General features: G+C 45.1%; 2 protein-coding genes and 1 long non-coding RNA gene across 9 annotated transcripts in view; 2 read left to right on the forward strand and 1 right to left on the reverse strand.

Annotated features, from left to right (window-relative positions):
* Positions 1-9862, forward strand: part of npas1 (neuronal PAS domain protein 1) — a 36001-nt gene extending 26139 nt beyond the window's left edge. For 6 of the 7 annotated variants that reach the window (XM_052467312.1, XM_052467309.1, XM_052467313.1 and 3 more), the window contains 7 exons: positions 2863-3037; positions 3149-3267; positions 4857-5053; positions 5272-5378; positions 5612-5759; positions 6618-6730; positions 7117-9862. In XM_052467312.1, coding sequence (XP_052323272.1) covers positions 2863-3037; positions 3149-3267; positions 4857-5053; positions 5272-5378; positions 5612-5759; positions 6618-6730; positions 7117-8108 — 1851 coding nt within the window. In that variant the 3' untranslated portion in view covers positions 8109-9862. The remainder of the gene's footprint in view (positions 1-2862; positions 3038-3148; positions 3268-4856; positions 5054-5271; positions 5379-5611; positions 5760-6617; positions 6731-7116) is intronic. The other variant, XM_052467314.1, reaches the window with a different exon arrangement.
* Positions 9863-17959: 8097 nt separating this feature from the next.
* On the reverse strand, positions 17960-21967 carry LOC118397140 (transmembrane protein 160). Its single transcript, XM_035791628.2, has 4 exons — positions 21717-21967; positions 21522-21546; positions 21141-21233; positions 17960-20987 (listed from the first exon to the last, which is right to left on the reverse strand). Exons 1-4 carry the CDS (start codon positions 21933-21935, stop codon positions 20683-20685), a joined length of 642 nt encoding a protein of 213 aa, XP_035647521.1. The 5' UTR covers positions 21936-21967; the 3' UTR covers positions 17960-20682.
* Positions 20878-22088, forward strand: LOC118397141 (uncharacterized). Its single transcript, XR_004828353.1, has 2 exons — positions 20878-21018; positions 21110-22088. It is a non-coding gene; the product is annotated as an uncharacterized LOC118397141 (long non-coding RNA).
* The last annotated feature ends 2725 nt before the right edge of the window (positions 22089-24813 follow it).

Consider the following 24813-nt stretch of genomic DNA (forward strand, 5'->3'; position numbering starts at 1 on the left):
ACACACACACACACACACACACACACACACACACACACACACACACACACACACACACACACACACACACACACACACACACACACACACACTGACACTCAGTCACTCATACAGGCTACTCCCATCATCTCTCTTTTCATATCAGATGGTGTAATGTGTTTGGGGGTGTTCCCACCTTTGTGTGTGTCTGACTGTTCTCTTGTACTTGTCTCTCTAGTTCCCCCCTCTCTCTCTCTCTCTCTCTCTCCCCCCTCCAGGTGCTCACCTCTGTTGATTGCCTGTGGCCCCTTGTACTGTGAATGTTAAGACCTGCCATTTCGACCAGATGCATAAATAATAACAGTAATTACTGGCCCAGCAATCAAAGTGTCGCCCCTGCGCACAGGGCCTGTCTAAGGGAGCAAATCGATAGGCATCTTAAAAGCCCCATTGATTGTGGGGAGGAGAAAAAAACACCAAGGGGGATGGGGAGACAGATAGAGATAGTGAGAGAGGAGGAGGAGGAGAGGAGGAGAGGAGGGGAGTGATAAGGTATGTTTGGAAGAAAAAAACATGGAGGATACAGAATGAGAGAGAGAAAAGGGGGAGGACATTACTGTAGCGGTGGTGTTTGAGTGGATTTTAAAAGGGGGAATTTGGGTGTGATTGGGAGTCCGCCCCAGTTGGATTTGGACTGTCCTAGTAGTGTGTGTGTGTGTGTGTGTGTGTGTGTGTGTGTGTGTGTGTGTGTGTGTGTGTGTGTGTGTGTGTTCGTGCCGGTTTGTTTGCGTCACAGTTCGGTATCTCTCCTGTTAACTGTTGGTAAACACAAACTTAAAATCTAATTATGAAATATATCTGAACAGATGTGAGGAGACTACACAGCCAAATGGCAATGGATAGAGAGAAAGAAATAACGCACTGGGGATTTTGGTATGCAAATAGAGCTTAAATGTGCAGTTGAAGTGAAATGCATCATGGGACTGAATAGGTAAACAACAAAGGCCATTCTTATTCATTAAACAGATGGCCTCACTAGTCAAATCTCCTCAAACAGAACTAAACCCACCGGCCTTAAAAAAACGAAATTACAATCGAGATTTACCTTAATTCCAAAACACACACTACCACGTTTTGAAGCTGACAGAGAGAGAGAAGGACTGAAAGACAAAAAGAGAGAGGGACGTAGGTGGGAGAAAGGCCATGCACACTTTAATAGAACAAATCCCTGTCTCTCAGGGAGGAGAGACAGAGCGAGAGAGAAGAAAAACAAGTGAGAAGGGAAATGTAACTGGTGGTTGTTGTTGGAGGACATGAATCCTCCTGTGGACCGCCCTGTCCTGTCCCCCCAGCCTAACCCCTCTGCCCCGGCTTACCCACGGGCCCCCTCTCCAGACAGTGGGGTTTCTTAGACAGGCTTAGCCCAGGTCAGGCACCTTGACCAAGGGCACAGCCCACCGTCCGCTCCCCTGCTACCTGGAGGTGATCATGTCCCTCACCCCGGTTCTCCTGGCCGGGGAGAGGCCAGCTCTGAACCCAGGACCCCAGTTCCTACTACTCAACCCCCCTCACCTCCTACATGGCAGGATGGAGGATGGGGGAATTGATCCTGGACTGGTTAGTATGCAGCCCCCATCACTCCCCCTCCCTCTCTCCTCTTCCATCCGTCAGCAGTGGGCTGAGAGTGTGTTGTGGACGACTGCCCGGATGCCTCATACATATTAAAGCACCCTGCTATTATTTATATCAGGTCTCCCCCTATCTCACCCTCCCCTCCCCCCCACCTCACACACTATACCTGTGTCTTTCTCTGTCTCCCTCGCTCTCCTTTCACTCTACTCTCTCTCTCTCTCTTCCTCTATTTTTCAGCTGCCTCTTTTCCCCAATAGTTTTCTCTCTCTCTCCTCCCTGTGACTGTAGACTGACAGGTAAAGTACCACAGATGTCTGTATTACCCCTTACTGAGGGAGGGTTAAAGGACTGTGGGAAGCCTGGGGTACTCCAGGGCCGACTTCCTGTCTCTGCCAGGGGATTTGGGTCCGTTTACGTCTCGTTTAGCTCTAGCAACTCATTAACACCGGGCTGTTTTAAAACTTTTATCTCTCCGCCGATCCCTCTTACTTACTCCCCTCCTCTTCCCCTCTGATTATTTTGTTACACTTTAGCGGAGCTAGCCTTCCTTTTTTTCTCTTTGTTCACACTTAATCTGTGCTCCCTCGCTCAGCTCTCTGGCTGTGATGTCCTTGAAGGCCTGCTGGAAATCCCATAAAGCCCACACTAAATGGATCTAATCCTTAATAGATGGGTTTGTCCTACAGACAAGGGTGTGAGGCTGCAGGCAGGCAGCCAAGCAGGGAGCAGGCAGCCGAGCAGGCAGCCAAGCAGGCAGCCAAGCAGGGAGCAGGCAGGCAGACCGGGAGCAAGGCAGGCAGGCCGGGAGCAAGGCAGGCATGCAGGCGCTTTATCAAATGGAATGGAATCTAACCCGCTCTCATTGTGTTTTTATGGATGCCATGCCAGAGCCTTAAATGCTGTTATTATCACCTTAAATGTTTAGAGTAGGACACTATGACGCAGGAGGATGATGGCTGGGAGGTGTTAGTGGTCTTCATCCCTCTCTGGGAGTGGGCTGGATACGCTCATGCCTATGAATTAATAGGGAATGAATGAACCGATTCAAATAGTCAAATCTGACCTTCAAAAGATGCTGTATCCCTGGTCTCTCTTCGCTTACTTTAATCACCAAATAGATTTGGATCCTTCCGATGTCATGGGTGTATTACTGTAATCTGTGTCTGGCCCCCAGACAGGGGTGTGTGTGACACATGCGTGAGCGACGTCTCCGCTGCAACCTGCCTCACCGCTACATTTGATTGTGTTCAGGTGGAGTTGATGGGCAGCAGTGTGTTTGACTACATCCACCCAGCGGACCATGTGGAGATGGCTGAGCGTCTGGGCATCAGGCCCCACCTGAGGGCCGAGGCTGGCTGCCACGTGGCCCCCGAGAGCGCTTCCAGCTCTGCCTCCACATCCTCCCTGGCCGGGACCCCCGAGCCTGGTACGTCTCACGTACACGTCTGTAGGCCTGGACAGATGTGGTCCAAATGTGACTGTTCCTGAGTTAACTCTACCCCCCCAACCCCCCACCCCACCCCGTCTCGCTCCATAGCCCCCTCAAGCCCTCTCTCTCCAGGGAACGAACCGCCTGACCGAGGCTTCTTCATCCGTATGAAGTCCACCCTCACCAAGAGAGGCCTCCACGTCAAGTCCTCGGGCTACAAGGTCAGAGTAAGAGACATATATAGAGATATCAAACTCTCCATTCCTAGAAATCATGAAGACTGTGTGTAATGTATAGAGATATCCAACTCTCTATTCCTAGAAATCATGAAGACTGTGTGTAATGTATAGAGATATCCAACTCTCTATTCCTAGAAATCATGAAGACTGTGTGTAATGTATAGAGATATCCAACTCTCTATTCCTAGAAATCATGAAGACTGTGTGTAATGTATAGAGATATCCAACTCTCTATTCCTAGAAATCATGAAGACTGTGTGTAATGTACAGAGATATCCAACTCTCTATTCCTAGAAATCATGAAGACTGTGTGTAATGTACAGAGATATCCAACTCTCCATTCCTAGAAATCATGAAGACTGTGTGTAATGTATAGAGATATCCAACTCTCTATTCCTAGAAATCATGAAGACTGTGTGTAATGTATAGAGATATCCAACTCTCTATTCCTAGAAATCATGAAGACTGTGTGCAATGTACAGAGATATCCAACTCTCTATTCCTAGAAATCATGAAGACTGTGTGTAATGTATAGAGATATCCAACTCTCCATTCCTAGAAATCATGAAGACTGTGTGCAATGTACAGAGATATCCAACTCTCTATTCCTAGAAATCATGAAGACTGTGTGTAATGTATAGAGATATCCAACTCTCTATTCCTAGAAATCATGAAGACTGTGTGTAATGTACAGAGATATCCAACTCTCCATTCCTAGAAATCATGAAGACTGTGTGTAATGTATAGAGATATCCAACTCTCTATTCCTAGAAATCACGAAGACTGTGTGTAATGTATAGAGATATCCAACTCTCTATTCCTAGAAATCATGAAGACTGTGTGTAATGTACAGAGATATCCAACTCTCCATTCCTAGAAATCATGAAGACTGTGTGTAATGTACAGAGATATCCAACTCTCCATTCCTAGAAATCATGAAGACTGTGTCTAATGTACAGAGATATCCAACTCTCTATTCCTAGAAATCATGAAGACTGTGTGTAATGTACAGAGATATCCAACTCTCTATTCCTAGAAATCATGAAGACTGTGTGTAATGTACAGAGATATCCAACTCTCTATTCCTAGAAATCATGAAGACTGTGTCTAATGTACAGAGATATCCAACTCTCTATTCCTAGAAATCATGAAGACTGTGTGTAATGTACAGAGATATCCAACTCTCTATTCCTAGAAATCATGAAGACTGTGTGTAATGTACAGAGATATCCAACTCTCCATTCCTAGAAATCATGAAGACTGTGTGTAATGTACAGAGATATCCAACTCTCCATTCTTAGAAATCATGAAGACTGTGTGTAATGTATAGGGTAGCAAAATTCCACCAACTTTCCCCAAATTCCCTGGTTCCCTGGTTGAAGGATTCCCAGATTTCCTGTTTATTCCCTCGTCAACCCAGGAATCTTCCAACCAGAATTTCTGGATAATCAGAGAATTTTTGAAAAGTTACAAGAATTTTGCAACTCTAGTAATGTACACCTCACAATTCATTTAGTAGAGACACTGTACATATACAACCATGCAGGTTGTTCTAAACTCTATTCTATTGCTGTCAGGTGATCCATGTGACCGGGCGAATCCGCTGTCGCCCTGCCATGGTGCCAGGCTCCGCCCGCTCGGTGCGTCGGCCAATGGGCTTGGTGGCCCTTGCGCACACGCTCCCTCCCTCCACGCTGAACGAGGTGCGCATGGAAAGCCAAATGTTTGTCTTCCGGGTCAACATGGACCTGCAGGTCACCTACTGCGAGAACAGGTACAACTACAGTGACACACAACGACACAGCAACACAACGACACAGCAACACGACGACACACAGGGACAGATGTCTGCACGGGGGGGCACATATGGTAATATTGTCAAGTTGTATGTGGGTGTATTTGATTCAGTTAAGATGGTATGCGTTTGTTTGCCTGTGTATGTGCATCTGTGTGTTTACATCACGTGGATAATACCATCGTTGTTCCCTGTAGGATCTCAGAGTACATGGACCTGAGCCCGGCAGAGGTGGTGGGACACACCTGCTACCACTTCATCCACGTGGAAGACCTGGATAACATCAGACAGAGCCATGAGGACTGTGAGTCACTGCCCGCCGTGTGTGTGTGTGTGTGTGTGTGCCTTTTGAAATGCTAACATTTTTGACTAAGTTCATATTTTGCAATCAGTGTCCTCTGCTGCTAAAGTCCTGTAGTGCTATGCAACCCACTCTTTCTGTCTGTCTGTCTGTCTGTCTGTCTGTCTGTCTGTCTGTCTGTCTGTCTGTCTGTCTGTCTGTCTGTCTGTCTGTGTCTCTCTCTCTCCCCCCCCCAGTGTTGAGGAAGGGTCAGGTGGTGACCGGGTACTACCGTTGGCTCCAGAGGAGAGGGGGTTATCTGTGGGTCCAGTCCTGTGCCACCGTCTCCATCAACCACAAAGCCCCCCACGAACGCAACGTCATCTGGGTCAACTACATCATCAGGTCAGCCCCGTTGCCACGGTAGCAGGTCGAACATGGTGCACAACACATTACTCTCCTAGACAAGGCATCCTACTCCTTCAGTCTACTGTCATTTTTATATACTAAACTGTAATGACCGTATATACATTTGATTACAGAATGTTAATTTACAACACCGGTATGATACAAGTATTCGCACATGGATTCAAGGAAATTCTATATTTTCCTTTGTCTCGGTCTCTGTCTCAGGACCCACAACCCCCCAGCTCCTAAACACACATACACACTCCAAGACAAACAGACACACATACACACTCCAAGACAAACAGACACACATGCACAGAGCAAGAGAGGAGTCGGACAAAAACAAGGGGGAACAGGCTGAATTACAATACTAATTGGAGCAGCGCTTTATAATTACAACAAATGGATGTCAGAATGTTGGGTCTGAATGGTGTTTTAGTTAATTAGTGCTGTAATTACAAGAGCTCATTAACTTCTCCAGCAGCAGCCCCCGATCCTGTCTGGGCTCTGTTCTTTACGGGTGGGCGAGAATGGCTATGGGAGAGCAGGGGTGTGTGTGTGTGTACAATTGGGGGGGGGGGGTTTGTTGGATACAGCATTGTGGGTTGGGGTAGCTGATGAGGGGTATTCATGGAGAAGAGGCTGGTTGTTGTTGATAGATGAGGGTAATGGTTGGAAGGAAGTTGATGGGAGACAAAACAAAATACACAATTTAATCTAAGGCCATCTCTGTAATGTACTCCCTCCATCCATCTTGCTAAATCAGGGGACAAAAACAGTGGTTTGCTGCAACACTAAGAGCTGTAAAAGGGGCCATTGTCTTTTACTTACCGTCTCTCCCTTTCTCTCTCTCAGTCGAACAGAGCTCCCAGACACTCCCCTGGATCTGCTGCAGCTCCCAGAGAGTCTGAGGGCGGAGCGTCTGAAAGCCAGCTCCTCCCCTTCGGAACTCACGCCACAAGCCCGGGGTAGGGAACCACACACACACACACAGACTCACTCACTCACTCACTCACTCACTCACTCACTCACTCACTCACTCACTCACTCACTCACTCACTCACTCACTCACATTTATGGTACACATTGAATCATTCACACAAACATAATTGATAGGATTGTAGGTAGACTAGTGGTTAATAGCAATGGGCCAGTAATCAAAAGGTTGCTCGTTCGAATCCCCGAGACCACTAGGTAAACGGTAAACAATTTGTCGATGTGCCCGTTGAGGAAGGCACTTAACTCTAATTGCTCTGGACAAGAGCGTGTGCTAAATGACTAAAACGTCAAATGTAATGACACATCCACATTTTTCCTCATGAAAAAAATATCTAACTCTTTTCCCCGTCTCCAGGTCCACAGCCAATGAAAAGCTCTGTGTGTAAAGGTGACCCTGACTCTAAACTGAGAGAGATCTATAATCCCGGAGTCCAATCAGGGGACAGGAGGAAGCGTCCGCTGCGGTCTGACTCTGAAGGCGCTCCCCCAGAAACGCGGCGTCGCCTGGAAGAGTTCCGCCAGAGAGAGGGGAGTGTGTCCGCCGCCTCAGACCTGGGCAGTGAGAGCGAGGGAGAGGAGAGAGCGTGGGAGCAGGGGGGAGACAGCGCGAGGGTCAAACGAGAGGAGGGGCCTTCGAAACGAGGTGGGGAGACCCCAGTGAGGGGCGGCGGGGTGCACAACGGCCGTGCGGTAATCCAGCACCTGAAGAGTGTAGTGTCTTCGCCTCTCTCTGGTCCCCACAACATTAAGACTGAACATGAGGCACTGGCTGCAGGGGGTCGCTGGACACACACACACACCTCCTCACACACACAACCCCCACCCTCGCACACACACACCCCTTGCGGTAGCCTGAACGGCGACAGTCCCCCGACCCCTATCCCAGACTCCTCCTCCAGCAGTGAAGCCCCACCCAAAGGTATTTTCACCCCGCCCTCCCCCGCCATGTCTCCTCCCATGTCCGGCTCCTCCACTCTACCCTGTGAGGAGCGGGGAATGTTGTCTGGAGGCCGGGTGGGCGGGCCTGACTTTGAGCTGTTGCAGAGACTGGCAGCGGGGGGTGCTGCAGGACGGGTGCTGTTCCACCCCCTGACCCTCGGCCCCCAGGGGCCACAGAGCCTGTACGCCCCCAGTACCATCCGCTATGCGCCCCCAGAGCTGCCCCCCTCCCACCTCGGTGCTGAGGGGCTGCGCGCCGACCACCACAAGGGCCCCCCAGCCTTCTTCCCCCACCTCCAGAGGCTGGCCGGCCTGCCCTCCTTCAGTGGGTTCTCCGCCTCGGACAATCCCTTCAACCCCTTCTGTATGAACGGACTGAGGGGGGCCGCAGGCTCCGAGGAGGACTGAAAGAGAGGAGGGGCTATAGAGAGAGACATGGGCGGCAGGACATTGGGACATATGGGGTTGGAAAACTGAAGAAAGGACCATTTGCACTGCTTCCGTTGGGGAGTCAGACGGTGTCCGACGCAGGTGACAGGATAGGTGACACTCAAAGTGAACTTTGACACTTGACTTTACCCCACTCGCTGTCCGAGCTTTGTCCCCCTCTCTGCTCTACCACATCCTCTCTCCGCTGCTGTTAAATGACTGTGCAGTGTTCCATGTCTAAAGCCATATTGTACATAGAGACAGGGCCATGACATACCTTCACTACTTCTTCCTCAGTATTATAACAACTGCTCCCGAGTCTGTCAGACTGACTTCTGTGTGACTGAAGGAGAAAGAAAAAAAAGGGGGGAAAATGGATGACATTTTTTCACTTGTTTGTGTGAAATACTGAATCGTCTCTTAAACAGAGTTAGAAACTATACTCTGACACAATAGTGGAAATATCGAGGTCTGAGCCGATCTCATGGACGCCCAAAATAATATTCAAACACATCTCGGGTACTCCTTCCTTCCATAAAGGGAACCCCGCTGAAGAGGGTTTGTAACACTGAAAGCACAGAGGAGTGAGAGAGTCCCAGATGACATTCCATTCCACTCTGAGACTGTTCTGTCTGGGGAAGAAAGGTATGGGAGGGGGAACGTACAATACCTCTACTGGCTGGTCACTTTGTAATGTTTTCAGTCTTGTAAAAACTGGAAAAATGGTCCTACAGAATGAAGTGGTGTTGTAGACGCTGGGCTGTGCTGTGTATGAGATGAAAGCCATAGTTCTATTATATTGTCATGCTGTTGTCATAGGGTGAAGTGGGAGAGGTGTAAAAACAAGTGTCTTGCTAGAGGACATACTTTTGGGAAATGCCACAGTTTAATTCAGAAACCCTCAACAAATGTATTAGAAATAAAGGGTTTAGGGAGGGGTGGGGTGGGGGTGGATCTTCTTTTTTCTCTCAATATTTGTCCCGAGCACTTACTGAAATTTGTTATGAACACACAGCACTTCATCTTTTGAACTTCCTTGTGTGTATTAAGGATTAAATACAAGAGTGGTCAAGATGAATTACCACAAACGGCCCACAAAATGTAGGCTAATTTAAAGGAAGACCACAGGAGTTTAATACATGGTCATTAGACGTGTGGTCGTTCAAATATGACCGTGTGGATTTAGTACAGTTGGTGGTCAATAAAAAAATAACCAACTTTTTCTTCTCAAAGTGGAACATCCATATTAGGTCGTTAGAGGTGGGTTGGAAAAGAGGGGTCAAATATTCATACATTAAATCATAACAAATATATTAATTTTTATACTCATCACCAGATATTCCATCCAAAATATTGTGAGGTCATAAAAGAAAGACATCCCAAACTGATATTAAAGAGAGATTAAAATGCCCCGATCGTAAATCGCTATCCTGGTCAAAAATGAAGTGTTGCTGATGGACTGGGTTGGATGTCGGCTGGACAAGACCATATCTGGCATACAGGGGGGGTGTCTGTGCGTCGGTTCTAATTCCACTGGCTCTACTACAATAAGACCAGATAAAAACCCTAAGCATTACTGTGACTCTAACCTGTTTCTGTTGAAATATCTGTGAATATACCATCCACTTCTGATCTTCCAATTAAAATGAACCAATGTATAAAAACTATCATACTGATGACGATAATAAAATATTTCATTAGAGGAGCACAAGAAACATTTCTGATATCCTTGTTCCGGTGTCTGCCTGGCTGTCGATACGAGTGGGCCGAGGTACTGCCCGGCTCGAAAACATGCCTTCAAAATGTATCTTAAGATGTCTTGAAAGGTCTCCTAAGTGTCTCAAGTCGTCTCAACTCCGTCTCGAGATGTCACATGGTGATGGCTGAGTATGTACAGTTCCAGTCAAAAGTTTGGACACTCCTACTCATTCAAGGGTTTTTTCTTTATTCTACATTGTAGACTAATAGTGAAGACATCAAAACTATGAAATAACACATGTGGAATCACGTAGTAACCAAAAAGGTGTTAAACAAATGAAAGTATATTTTATATTTGAGATTCTTCAAAGTTGCCACCCTTTGCCTTGATGACAGCTTTGCAGACTCTTGGCATTCTCTCAACCAGCTTCATGAGGTGGTTACCTAGAGTGCATTTCAATTAACAGGTGTGCCTTGGTAAAGGTTAATTTGTGGACCTTCTTTCCTTCGTAATGCGTTTGAGCCAATCAGTTGTGTTGTGACAAGGTAAGGTGGGTATACAGAAGATATCCCTATTTGGTAAAAGACCAAGTCCATATTATGGCAAGAACAGATCAAATAAGCAAAGAGAAACAACAGTCCATCATTACTTTAAGACATAAAGAACTTTGAAAGTTTCTTCAAGTGCAGTCGCAAAAACCATCAAGCACTATGATGAAACTGGCTCTCATGAGGACTGCCACAGGAAAGGAAGACCCAGAGTTACCTTTGCTGTAGAGGATAAGTTCATTGGAGTTACCAGCCTCATAAATTGCAGCCCAAATAAATGCTTCACAGAGTTCAAGTAACAGACACATCACAACATCAACTGTTCAGAGGAGACTTCCTCTTCATGGTCGAATTGCTGCAAAGAAACAACTACTAAAGGACACCAATAAGAAGAAGAGACTTGCTTGGGAAGAAACACGAGCAATGGACATTAGACCGGTGGAAATCTGTCCTTTGGTCTCATGAGTCCAAATTTGAGATTTTTGGTTCCAACCACCTTGTGAGACTCAGAGTAGGGGAACGGATGATCTCCGCATGTGTGGTTCCCACCGTGAAGCATGGTGGTGGAGGTGTGATGGTGGTTTGTTGGTGACAATGTCATGGATTCATTTCGAATTCAAGGCACACTTAACCAGCATGGCTACCGCTATACGCCATCCCATCTGGTTTGCACTTAGTGGGACTATAATTTGTTTTTCAACTGGACAATGACCCAACACACCTCCAGGCTGTGTAAGAGCTATTTGACCAAGAAGAAGAGTGATGGAGTGCTGCATCAGATGACCTGGCCTCCACAATCACCCGACCCCAATTGAGATGGTTTGGGATGTGGTGGACCGCAGAGTGAAGGAAAAGCAGCCAATAAGTGCTCAGCAAATATGAGAGATCCTTCAAGACTGTTGTAAAAGCTTTCCAGGTGAAGCTGGTTGAGAGAATGCCAAGTGTGTGCAAAGCTGTCATCAAGGCAAAGGGTGGCAACTTTGAAGAATCTAAAATCTATTTGTTTAACAATTTTTTGGTTACTACATGATTCCATATGTGTTATTTCATAGTTTTGATGTCTTCACTATTATTCTACAATGTAGAAGATAGTACAAATAAAGAAAAACCCTTGAATGAGTAGGTGTGTCCAAACCTTTGACTGGTACTGTACACCGGCCCACACAACAATATTAATGAAAAAGTACCTGATGTAAAATCCATCATCCAAATTGGTCCCTGTGGACCAGGTTTGAGTGTCCCTGGCCTGATGTGGTGCAGATGGAACATGCCCATTAGACAGTATATATCCAGGTTTATGAGCCGAAGCTCTCTAAATAATAGCTCGGAAGATATAGACAAAGTGTGTGTGTGTGTGTGTGTTTGTGCGCGTGCGCGTGTTTGACTGAGGAAGTGTTTGTGTGTGTGAGTGCATTTGTGTCTGTCTGCCCGAGGCCGTGTGTATGCATAGAGTGTGTTGTTTGAATGGCCGGTGTATCTGTGTGTGCGTATGCGAGCGTGTGTGTGTTACCGAGGGGTCGTACGTGTGTATGTTTCAGAGCGGGTGTTGTGTTGTTCCAGGCAGCCCTAGGGAGGGGCCCTGACATTGAAGACGGGTTAAATCCTGTTTTACATTCTAGTGGCAGGCCCCAGTTCATTAGAGTGAGGATCATTCCTCCTCAAGACCAAAGGAAGCGCATACTAAACGAGAGCAGTTGTTGGGGAGAACATTTGAGTGTGCGGGCGTGTGTGCCTGCCGTGCGCGTGTGTGTGTGTGTGCACGTCTGCTGTGTGTGCGCGTGTGTGTAAAGAGAGTTCAGAAATGACCTCGGGTTCCTCTATCTCTTCTTTTCACAGGTGTGAGTTCTTCCTGTTCCATGGTCGGTGTAAAGGCGTGTCTCTACGTCTCAGATAGGGACTGTGGGTTTGTGGGGGACATGGGCGTCTCTCCTCAACTCCATGCCCTGGCTGTCTGTCTGTCAGGGACTTTGAAGACTTACAGTGCATTCGGAAAGTATTCACAACCCTGGACTTTTTCCACGTTTTCTTACTTTACGGCCTTATTCTAAAATGGATTTAAAAAAATAAAAATAATAATCTCATCAATCTACAAACAATACCCCATAATGACAAAGCAAATACTTAAATATCACATTTACGTAAGTACTCAGACCCTTTACTCAGTACTTTATTGATGCATTTTTGGCAGAGATTACAGCTTCTTGGGTATGCTTGGCACACCTGTGTTTGGGAAGTTTCTCCCATTCTTCTCTGCATGTCCTCTCAAGCTCTGTCAGGTCTCTCAAGAGATGTTTGATCGGGTTCAAGTCCGGGCTCTGGCTGGGCCACTCAAGGACATTCAGAGACTTGTCCCGAAGCCATGGGATGGTGCCAGGTTTCCTCCAAACGTGACTGTTGGCATTCAGGCCAAATGGTTACATTTGGTTTCATCAGACCAGAGAATCTTGTTTCTCATGGTCTGAGAGTCCTTTAGGTGCCTTTTGGCGAACTCCAAGTGGGCTGTCATGTGCCTTTTACTGAAGAGTCGCTTCTGTCTGACCCCTGTATAATAAAGACCTGATTGGTGGAGTGCTGCAGAAATATTTATCCTTCTGGAAGGTTATCCCATCTCCACAGAGGTACTCTGGAGCTCTGTCAAAGTGATTATCGTGGGTTCTTGGTCACCTCCCTGACCAAGGCCATTCTCTCCCGATTGCTCAGTTTAGCGGGGCGGCCAGCTCTAGGAAGAGTCTTGGTGGTTCCAAACTTTTTGCATTTTAGAATGATGGAGGCCATTGTGTTCTTGGGGACCTTCAACACTGCAGACATGTTTTGGTACCCTTCCACAGAGCTGTGCCTCGACACAATCCTGTCTCGAAGCTCTACGGACAATTCCTTCAACCTCGTTGTTTGGTTTTTGCTCTGACATGTACTGTCAACTGTGGGACCTTATATAGACAGGTGTGTGCCTTTCCAAATCATGTCCAATCAATTGAATTTACCACAGATGGACTCCAATAAAGTGGCAAAAACATTTGAGGATGATTAATGGAAACAGGATGCACCTGAGCTCAATTTTGAGTCTCATAGCAAAGGGTACCTACGCATTCCCGGGTTTTTCTTTATTTTTTACTGTTTTCTACATTGTAGAATAATAGTGAAGACATTAAAACTATGAAATAACACATATGGAATCATGTACTAACCAAGAAAGTGTTAAACAAATCAAAATATATTTTATATTTGAGATTCTTCAAATTAGCCGGCCTTGATCACTGCTTTGCACACTCTTGGCATTCTCTCAACCAGCTTCATTAGGTAGTCACATTGAATGCATTTCAATTAACAGGTGTGCCTTTTTAAAAGTGAATTCGTGGAATTTCTTTCCTTCTTAATGCATTTGAGCCAATCAGTTGTGTTGTGACAAGGTAGGAGTGGCACAGTATACAGAAGATAGCCCGATTTGGTAAAAGACCAAGTCCATATTATGACAAGTCGCAAAAAACATCAAGCGCTATGATGAAACTGGCTCTCACAAGGAACGCCACAGGAAATGAAGACCCAGATTTACCTCTGCTGCAGAGGTTATGTTCATTAGAGTTACCAGCCTCAGAAACAAATAACTGGCAATTAACTGCACCTCAGATTGCAGCCCAAATATATGCTTCACAGAGTTCAAATAACAGACACATCTAAACATCAACTGTTTAGAGGAGACTGCGTGAATCAGGCCTTCATGGTCGAATTGCTGTAAAAAAAAACACTACTAAAGGACACCAAGAAACACAAGCAATGGACATTAGACAGGTGGAAATCTGTCCTTGGATGTGATGAGTCCAAATTTGAGATTTTTGGTTCCAACCGCTGTATCTTTGTGAGACGCAGAGTAGGTGAACGGATAATCTCCGCGTGTGTGGTTCCCACCGTGAAGCATGGAGGAGGAGGTGTGATGGTGCGATGCTGGTGACACTCTGTGATTTATTTAGAATTTAAGGCACTCGTAACCAGCATGGCTACCACAGCATTCTGCAGCGATACGCCATCCCGTTTTGTTTGCGCTTAGTGGGACTGTCATTTGTATTTCAACTGGAAATTGACAAACCTCCAGGCTGTGTAAGGGCTATTTTACCAAGAAGGAGATATGGAGTGCTGCATCAGATGACCTGGCCTCCACAATCACCCGACCTCAACCCAATTGAGATGTTTTGAGATAAGTTGGACCGCAGAGTGAAGGTAAAACAGCCAACAAGTGCTCAGCATATGTGGAAACTCATTCAAGACTGTTGTAAAAGCATTCCAGGTGAAGCTGGTTGAGAGAATGCCAAGAGTGTGCAAAGCTGTCATCAATGCAAAAGGTGGCTACTTTGAATAATCTAAAATCAAAGATCTAATTGTTTAACATTTTTTTTGTTACAACATGATTCCATATGTGTTATTTCATAGTTTTCTTCATAGTTTTCATATCTTCACTATTATTCGTCGTTTTTGGTAATCAAGCCTACCACTGTAGTGTCGTCTGCAAACTTGATGATTGAGTTGGAGGCGTGCATGGCCACGCAGTCATGGTTGAACAAGGAGTACAGGAGAGGGCTGAGAACGCACCCTTGTGGGGCCCCAGTGTTGAAGATGTTGTTTCCTACCCTCACCACCTGTGGGTGGCCCTTCAAATTCCAGGATCCAGTTACACAGGGCAGGGCGAGACCCAGGGTTTTGAGCTTAATGATGAGTTTGGAGGGTACTATGGTGTTAAATGCTGAGCTGTAATCGATGAACAGCATTCTTACATAGGTATTCCTCTTGTCCAGATGGGTTAGAGCAGTGTGCAGTGTGATTGCGTCGTCTGTGGACCTATTGGAACGGTAAGCAAATTGGAGTGAGTCTAGGGTATCAGGTAGGGTGGAGGTGATTTGGTCCTTGACTAGTCTCTCAAAGCACTTCATGATGACGGAAGTGAGTGCTACGGGACAATAGTTGTTTAGCTCAGTTACTTTAGCTTTCTTGGGAACAGGAACAATGGTGACCCTCTTGAAGCATTTGGGAACAGCAGACTGGGATAGGGATTGATTGAATGAATATGTCCGTAAAAAACACGCCAGCCAGCTGGTCTGCTCATGCTCTGAGTACGCGGCTAAGGATGCTTTCTGGACTGGCAGCCTTGCGAGGGTTAACACGTTTAAATGTTTTACTCACGTTGGCCGCGATGGGGCTGGTTTTCTTTTTGTAATCTGTGATTAGACCCTGCTACATTCGTCTTGTGTCTGAGCCGTTGAAATGTGACTCTACTTTGTCTCTATACTGACGCTTAGCTTGTTTGATTGCCTTCCTAAGGGAATAACTACACTGTTTGTATTCGGTCATGTTTCTGGTCTCCTTGCCATGATTAAAAGCAGTGGTACGTGCTTTCAGTTTTGTGCGAATGCTGCCATCAATCCACGGTTTCTGGTTGGGGAAGGTTTTAAAAGGCCACCGTGGGTACAATATCACCGATGCACTTGCTAATAAACTCGCTCACCGATTCAGTGTATACATCAATGTGTTGTCTGAGGCTATCCGGAACATATCCCAGTCTACGTGATCGAAGCAATGTTGAAGTGTGGAATCCGATTGGTTGGACCAGCGTTGAACAGACCTGAGCACAGGCGTTTCCTGTTTCAGTTTCTGTCTATAGGCTGGAAGCAACAAAATGGAGTCGTGGTCAGATTTGCCAAAAGGAGGGCGAGGGAGGGTTTGTATGCGTCGCGGAAGTTAGAGTAGCAATGATCCAGAATGCTGCCAGCCCTGGTCGCGAATTATATATGCTGATAAAATTTAGGGAGCCTTGTTTTCAGATTAGCTTTGTTAAAATCCCCAGCTACAATAAATGCAGCCTCAGGATATATGGTTTCCAGTTTACAGAGTCCAATGAAGTTATTTTCGCTTTGTCATTATGGGGTATTATGTGTAGAGTGGGGGAAACATTTTATTTAATCATTTTTAGAACAAGGCTGTACAATTTGAAAAAGTCCAGGGGTAAAAATACCTCCCGAATGCTCTGTTATCTCAGCCCCTGAGTGGAAGGGCAGTCTCTAGGGAAATACATTCGCACATGGGCCTGACACTGAAACTGAAAACATTAGGGGAAACATGAGTGAGATCTGAAGGTTCCTTTACTAGACCTTTACATCCCCTCTCCTCCCTCCATCCTCTCCCCAACTACACCACACTTACCACCTCCTCTCTACTTGCCCCACCACCTCTCCTCTCCTTTAACACTATTAACCCTCCTCCTTCAGTCTCTCCATCCCCATCCACAGCGCCTGTTCCACTCAGTCTTTCGCTGCCACAGCCCCATCCCCCTCCCCTCCTCTATTCTGTCCAGATTGTGAGTGGAGGGTAATATGCTCATCTATAACCTGCCATGGTGCCGTGAGGTGGGTTGGTGATGGTGTTGTGAGTCAGTCCATGGTCCGGGTGTTTGTCAGTGTGGACGCGTGCTTCTGGGTAGCCATGCCCTTTAGACGCGCCAGGCCCCAGGAGCCGCCTGCATGCCAAGCAGAGCCGCCTGCGCAGTCAGACGCAGCCGAGGAGGAGGGGAGGTGGGAGGGTGGTAGGATGCAGCACAGACACACCCTGCATGAGAAACTAACTGCGCCAAAACGCCTGGGTTGGAGTGGTGGGGAGAGAGAGAGAGAAGGAAAGAGAAGAGGAGAGGGAGGGTTAGATGCACTGGAGTTTACCTGAGTGACACAGACTGATGTAGAGAGAGAAAAAGTAGGATTAATCAAAAAAGCGGATGGGCATCTGACCTCAGGACAGAGGAGAGTCTCAGCAGCTCATGCCTCGACCCAAACCTTCTCACCTCTCCAGTGAATGAATCAATGGATGAGAGAGATAACCCACACCTGGGCAGTAACCTATTAAGTGATCACTATCGTCACCCTCCCGGTGTTATCCAGACAGCACTGAGGTGCTGCTCTGTGTGTAGTGTACCCAGAGAGGAGGATGGGAGGAATACATGGCATCAATGCTTGGTTGAGTGAAACGAACGACACAACACGGTTTTAAATGAAGGGAATGTCAGCCATTTTGGTTTAATATTCTTACTCCATTTCTATGGTGTCACATCTGATAAGCCTACATTTGATTGTGCAACATTTTGATCTCTTTAAAAAAGGTGCTACACAAAGGAAATTACAACGCACAAGTTGTTTTGGTCCAACAGCTTAAATAAAATCTTGTTGAAAATATAATTTCACAGCAATTTCGATGGTACAATGACTCCCTACACTATTCAGTGCTTGTTTTCGCACATAAACTGAAATTGAGTGAACGGTGTAGAATTTTATCAACCAAGGAAATTACAGAGCGATTTCCACTAGCTAACACAGCCACAAAGTCAAAAACAGATTCCGCTCAGGAGGGAGAAATCAATAGGCGAATATCACAATACCGGTGGGTAAGTAATATTGCGGAAAAACAATCATTCCACTATTAGCTCAAAATATATTAAATACTTTTCCTGAAATTACAATGCAAAAATTCAAGAAATCCTGCGTAGCACCTTTAAGTATCGACCACAAACATACATTAGTCTTTTCACGTAGGGGTCAAACACACAACACCAGTTTGATTTTGTAACTATGTTTATGTACATATTCATACATGAAGTCTAATGATATACAGTACGTTGTACTGAAGGCCATGCAGAAATCAAATACATCACACTGCAACTCCATACAGATTATCTCTAGCGACTAACTCGCCACGTTCCACCATCCAGGTCTCGCATGCTAATGTTCTGAAGCGCAGTGGTCAGGTCAGGATGGTGGAACAGGCTAGAGGATAACCATACCTACAGTGCATTCGTAAAGTATTCAAACCTGATGACTTTTCTCCACATTTTGATATGTTACAGCCTGATTCTAAAATTGATAAATGCTAACATTTCCTCATCAATCTACACATAATATAACAATGCATAAACAGTTCACATTTTTTGTGTGCAAAAAAACTAAAACAAAAACTAAAAACAATTATTTTCATAAGTATTCATACCCTTTGCTACGAGACTCAAAATTCAGCTCAGGTGCATCCTGTTTCCATTGATCATCCTTGAGATGTTTCTACAACTTGATGGGAGTCCATCTGTAGTAAATTAAGTTGATTGGAAAGGCACACTCCTGTCTATATAAGGTTACAGTTGGCAGTGCATGTAAGAGCAAAAACCAAGCCATGAAGTCGAAGGAATTGTCCATAGAGCTTAGAGACAGGATTGTGTCAAGGCAAAGATCTGGGGAAGGGTACCACAAAAAAATGTCTGCAGAATTGAAGGTTCCTAGAGCTGTCCCCCCGGCCAAACTGAGCAATCGGGGGAGAAGGGCCTTGGTCAGGGAGGTGACCGAGAACCCGATGGTCACTCTGACAGAGCTCCAGAGTTCCTCTGTGGAGATGGGAGAACCGTCCAGAAGGATAACCAACTCTGCAGCACTCTACCAATCAGGCCAGACGGAAGCCACTCCTCAGTAAAAAGGTACATGACAGCTCACTTGGAGTTTGCCAAAAGGCACCTAAAGGACTCTCAGACCATGACAAACAAGATTTTATCGCCTGATGAAACCAAGATTGAACTCTTTGGCCTGAATGCCAAGCGTCACGTCTGGAGGAAACCTGGCACCATCCCTACGATGAAGCAGCATCATGCTGTGGGGATGTTTTTCAGCGGCAGGGACTGGGACACTAGTCAGGATCAACAGAAAGATGAAAGGAGCAAACTAGAGAGATCCTTGATGAAAATCTGCTCCAGAGCGCTCAGGACTTCAGACAGGGGCAAAGGTTCCAAACAGGACAACGACCCTAAGCACACAGCCAGGACAATGCAGGAGTGGCTTCGGGACAAGTCTCTGAATGTCCTTGAGTGGGCCAGCCAGAGCCTGGATCTAACATCTCTGGAGAGACCTGAAAATAGCTGTGCAGCGACGCTACCCATCCAACCTGACAAGAGCTTGAGAAGATCTGCAGAGAAGAATGGGAGAAACTCCCCAAATACAGGTGTGCCAAGCTTATAGCGTCATACCCAAGAAGACTCGAGGCTGTAATCGCTGCCAAAGGTGATTCAACAAAGTACTGAGTAAAGGGTCAGAACGCTTATGCAAATCTGTCAAATAATTATCTATTTTTTGCAAAAATGTCTAAAAACCTGTTTTTGCTTTGTTATTATGGAGTATTGTGTGTAGATTGACGAGGGGGATTTTAAAAAATATATATATTTTAGAATAAGGCTGTAACGTAACAAAATGTGGAAAAAGTCAAGGGGTCTGAATACTTTCCAAAAGCACTGTAAATGTCCATCTCACACAAACACATGGGTTATACAAATGTTATAGTTTCTCACTAAAAATCTCTCCAAAAAGACAAGAGGTTCAAGGTGGTAATTTTGATTACGTTGTGGCTACGTTGTGGCTGCAGCTTTCAAGCCTCGATTGAGTAAAGGTATGAAATAACGATACTTTACAGTTAAAACTAAACTACTCCATAGAAATCCACTATCAAGATTGCATTGAACATGTTTAAAAAAAAAAATTAAAAACTTACAGCACTTTGACATTTTTTGTTGTTGTTGTCATTTCCTTTGTGACAAAAGTATATTTGAATCACAAAACCCTTTGGGGGAAAAAAAAACGTAAGCCAAAGCCTTTATGAGTTAAAATAAACTTTTCAATCTAAAATACAGAACACATAAGAAAAACCCACAGACTTTTTTACACACAGAAAATCGATGACACAAATATAGACCATTGCTGATTACTTACCTAGAGTATTTATACATTATATCGCAAGTTCACATAGGGCTAGTTCATCCATTCAACACTGCAACATGGGCTACATCTCCTCATTCTACATCACCAGCATGGATTACTACAGAGAATCCAAGTACTCCTTCGTAATAAATATAGAATAAACTGATTTTTTTTTTTTTTTTACATCAATCAAAACCATATTTAGGTGAACACAGCATGAGCTGGCTCAGAGTATGGCTTGGGAATTGTACAGGGCACTTTGATTCATAAAGTAAACATGATCAGGAGTAAATCAACTCAAACGAGGCACTCTCACAGAAAAATAAAACTACAATTAAAAAAAAAAAATCTAACATTGATATTATGAACTAAAAATTAACTCGTTATCCCAGCAATTTAACACACCCACCCACACAAATCAATATCAGAGGTCAGCAAACAACCACCATCCAAATTAATCATGCCTTTCACTGATCCCCTTTATTCCCCCCCATCTCTTTGAATGTCATACACACTTCCTCTCAGTCCTCTCACTCACTCACTCACACTCTCTACTTGTCTTGGCCTTTGTTGCTGCCGTGGTGCCGGTTGCCATGGGAGTGGTTGGCGCGGTCCCGACAGTCTGGACACTCCTCTCCGTCATCGTCCTCGTCCTCCTCATGTATAATCTCCACCTCCAGGCGTCCGATGTAGAGAGATACCGCACACAGCCAGAAGAGGGCGACGCTGCTCACCACAGCAACATTCAGCAGCACGGCAGGCAGGGAGAGAAGCATCATCCTCCTCAGCGAAAACAGACTGCCCACGTAGGACGCCCCGCCGAACGATACACACACACCACCCAGGATGAAGAAAGCTGTGGGTGGGGGAGGGAGAGAGAGAGAGAGGTGGATGACCAAAATAAGTAACTTGTGTTTATAATGAGTGTGTTTCAGTAACCTTTAAGGTCTTTTCTCATAATTATTCTTTCTCCAATAGAATATAGAGCCACACCCCTGGCCCTCCTTACCATATCCTGCCTCTCGTCCCACATCACTCTGGACGAAAGCGATGACCCCGATCCCGGTGGCCAGGAGTCCGTTCCGGAACCAAGACAGGAACCCTAGAACAGAACAGCACGGAGCTTACAGCGCAGTCTGAAAACAACCCCTCACCTCTTTCTCTAACCCTACCAGTGTTTGCAGTCAGGAGCTTTTCCCATATTGCTCACGTTTCTGGATTCAGATGTGGAAACACATAGCCTACAGATGCATGCATATTGTGTTTATCTTCTTTCGCTACAATAACTGGTCTAACTGTGCCAACAGGAATTATAGCAAAATACATAGCAAAGTAATTCAATAAATAGCCTAGGTCTTTGAACCTCTTCCTAATCTAAATGTGCAGTTACCAGTTTCGTGGGACTTTTTCAGCATCTGCAGAGCAAAACAAAAATAGCAGTGATTTAGAAAGGTGGTTTATGTCCGCACACAGATCCTTTCTGTAACGCTGGAGTACATTCAAGTCATTTGGAAAAGCAACAAGGCGAATCAAGTCGCACATCATTTTCTGGAATGGCAAGACTTTACCGTCCCTTTGAACTTACCAAGGCATCCGCCTTATCAAGTTCTGTCAGAAGATGATACTCTGGCATCCGAGCCTTGCCCCATGGCCCCTTCTCAGCCACCCATTTCCGCGACGACCCGTGGACTCTCCTCACCGGCAGTCCCCCGAGGTACTGAGGCCTGACGTACTTCACAACCCAGGCGAACTGATTTGCAATCCGCGGCAGCTGTCTGCACGTAAACCAACTCAAGGCAGCCATAGCTCGCTAAAAACACAACACGACCTTTGCATGCCCTGTGAACTTTCACACTGCAAACGACACACGGAAAGGAGGCGGTGCTCCCGTGCCAACATACTGTTGTAGCGCCGTCCAGCGTTTGTTATCGTAAAATAAACCGTGCCATAAATCTTCCTTTATGAAATGTGTATTTCATTTTGTCAATGTTTAACGTAGGCAGTTTCTCCTTTTACTACCAGATTTCCTCTCTAGGCGCATCCTGTTATCTTTACCTGCACCTTGTGTTTAGCTCATTCAGCCACCAGAGGGCAGCGCTTGACTACAAAACGGATCCATTATCATAGGGCCAATGAAACAGTTTCGGGTTTGAAATTGTGTGTCAGGGTTTCGCCTAGGACCCGAATTAGTGGGGAACATGTGAAAGGTATAAAAACAACCCTTGGACACGGTGAAGCTATCAACTTTTTTCTAGAAGGTTCAGTGCAGAGTCTGTGCTGCTTTATTGCTGTGCCCGGCTGTTACGCACGTGTGGGCAACCATTTTGGTGAGAAGTTACGTGTTGAGTTTGGTTATCAGTGTTTTTTTGTTTTTGTTGAACATTTCCAATGTTTCAAAAAAAAAAAGTTATGCCTCTACAGAAATGCCACCTTTAGTTTCCAGTTGGTTTGTGTTTGGATAGGCTTTATACATGTGCTTAGAATCTCTGACTCTAAATATGTTACCGTTGTGTTGATGTTAGGGGTGTGAATGTTCTCCGTGTACAGTGCCTTCAGAAAGTATTCAAACCCCTTTACTTGTTCCACATTTTGTTTTGTTACAGCCTGGATTTAAACTTGATTAAATGTAGATTGTTTTGTCACTGGTCTACACACAATAACCCATAATGTCAGTATTATTATTATTATTTTTTTACAAATTAATTAAAAGTTAAAAGCCTAAATGTCTTGAGTCATTAACTATTCAGTCCCTTTGTTAATGGCAAATTGCATATACTCACTCGATGTGCCATAATGGTGTTTAACATGATTTTTGAATGACTACCTCATCTCTGTAACCCACACATACAATTATCTGTAAGATCCCTCAGTCGAGCAGTACATTTCAAACACAGACTCAAGCACAAAGACCAGGAAGGTTTTCCAATGCCTCGCAACTATTGGTAGATGTTGGTAGATGTATCTAAAAAAATACATTGAATATTCCTTTGAGCATGGTGATGTTATTAATTACACTTTGGATGGTGTATCAATCACTACAAAGACAAAGGTATCCTTCACAACTAAGTTGCCAGAGAGGAAGGAAACCTTTCAGAGATTTAACCATGAGGCCAATGTTGACTTTAAAACAGTTACAACATTGTAGTTACTCCATAATACTAACCAAAATGAAGGAAGCATGTACAGAATACAAATATTCCAAAATATGCATTCTGTTTGCAATAAGGCACTAAAGTAAAACTGCAAAAAATAAATGAACTTCATGTCCTGAATACAAAGCGTTATGTATGTATTTTAAATCATGGTGGTGGCTGCATCATGTTATGGGTGTGCTTGTTATGGGCAAGGACTAGGGATTTTTTTTAAAGATAAAAAGAAACTGAATAGAGCTAAGCACAGGCAAAGTCCTAGAGGAAAACCCGGTTCAGTCTGCTTTCCAACAGACACTGGGAGACAAATTCACCTTTCAGCAGGACAATAACCTATAACACAAGGTCAAATATACACTGGAGTTGCTTACCAAGATGCCATTGAATGTTTCTAAGTGGCCTAGTTACAGTTTCGACTTCAATTGGCTTGAAAATCTATGGCAAAACTTGAAAATGGCTGTCTAGCAATGATCAACAACCAACTTGACAGAGCTTGGAGAATTAAAAAAAAAGAATAATGTGCAAATATTGTACAATCCAAGTGTGCAAAGATCTTAGAGACTTACCCAGAAAGACTCACAGCTGTAATCCCTGCCAAATGTAATTCGGGGTCGAATACTTTTCTAATCAAGCTATATTTGTTTTATTATTATTATTATTATTATTTTTTTACAATTGCTAGAATTTTTCTTCCACTTTGACATTACATAGTATTTTGGGTAGATTGTTGAAAAAGAGGATTAAATAAAGGTTTATCCCTCTTTGCAACACAATTATTTTTTTGTTGAAAAAGTAAAGGGGTGTGAATACTTTCTGAAGGCACTGTATGTGTCAATGACTGTGTAGCTTACTGCTGCTTTTGGATGTGTGTGTGCGTGCATGTGTGACTGGTCACTGTAGGATAAGTGGGGGACCTCTTCCTGTCGGTCTCTCTGTGCGGTGGGCCCTTTGTCTCCCTGCAGTCCTTGGGGACACCGACTGACCATGCCCGCCCTACCTGACAATTGTTTAGCGTGAGGAGCACGGGGAGGCAGACGGGGGGTCTCAGGAACAAGGGTGTGTGTGTGTGCGTGTTGACAAGGGGCTTTCAGGAAGGCCAACAACCCTTTGATGTGATGAGCAGCTGACACTCGGGTCTCAGTCACGCCACCCTACTACTGACCATGCTGGACACACACACACACACACGCACGCACACACACCAGCTTTAAGATCAGTTTTAGCGTTTACCTGAATAATGCTCAGGGCTAGGGAGGGACGGGAGGAAATCTGATTTGAAACCGAGAGAAATGGAATGAATATATGAAGTTGGTGAAAGCTTTAGGTGGGAGAACCTCTTTCGTTGAAGTCAATGGCAGAAGTGTGCTCCAGTACAGAACATACCTCCAAGACCTCTCAGTAGTCAACATCCTGGGTTAGACTAAATGGGTGTCCTGTGTGGCTCACTTGGTAGAGCACGGCACTTGCAATGCCAGGGTTGTGGCTTACAATTCCCACGGAGGACCAGTTTTAAAACCACTGTAAATCACTCTG

The sequence above is a fragment of the Oncorhynchus keta genome, chromosome 18, assembly GCF_023373465.1.
Source record: "Oncorhynchus keta strain PuntledgeMale-10-30-2019 chromosome 18, Oket_V2, whole genome shotgun sequence".
Taxonomy (NCBI): domain Eukaryota; kingdom Metazoa; phylum Chordata; class Actinopteri; order Salmoniformes; family Salmonidae; genus Oncorhynchus; species Oncorhynchus keta.

Bases quoted from the DNA above. Each gene is read 5' to 3' on its own strand.
- LOC118397140 (XM_035791628.2), bottom strand. From the start codon at position 21,935: ATGGCTGCCTTGAGTTGGTTTACGTGCAGACAGCTGCCGCGGATTGCA. The intron at 21,234-21,521 runs GTAACTGCACAT...GTTCTGTTCTAG, and splicing joins GAAAAAGTCCCACGAAACTG to GGTTCCTGTCTTGGTTCCGG. The intron at 20,988-21,140 runs GTAAGGAGGGCC...CCCCACCCACAG, and splicing joins GGGACGAGAGGCAGGATATG to CTTTCTTCATCCTGGGTGGT.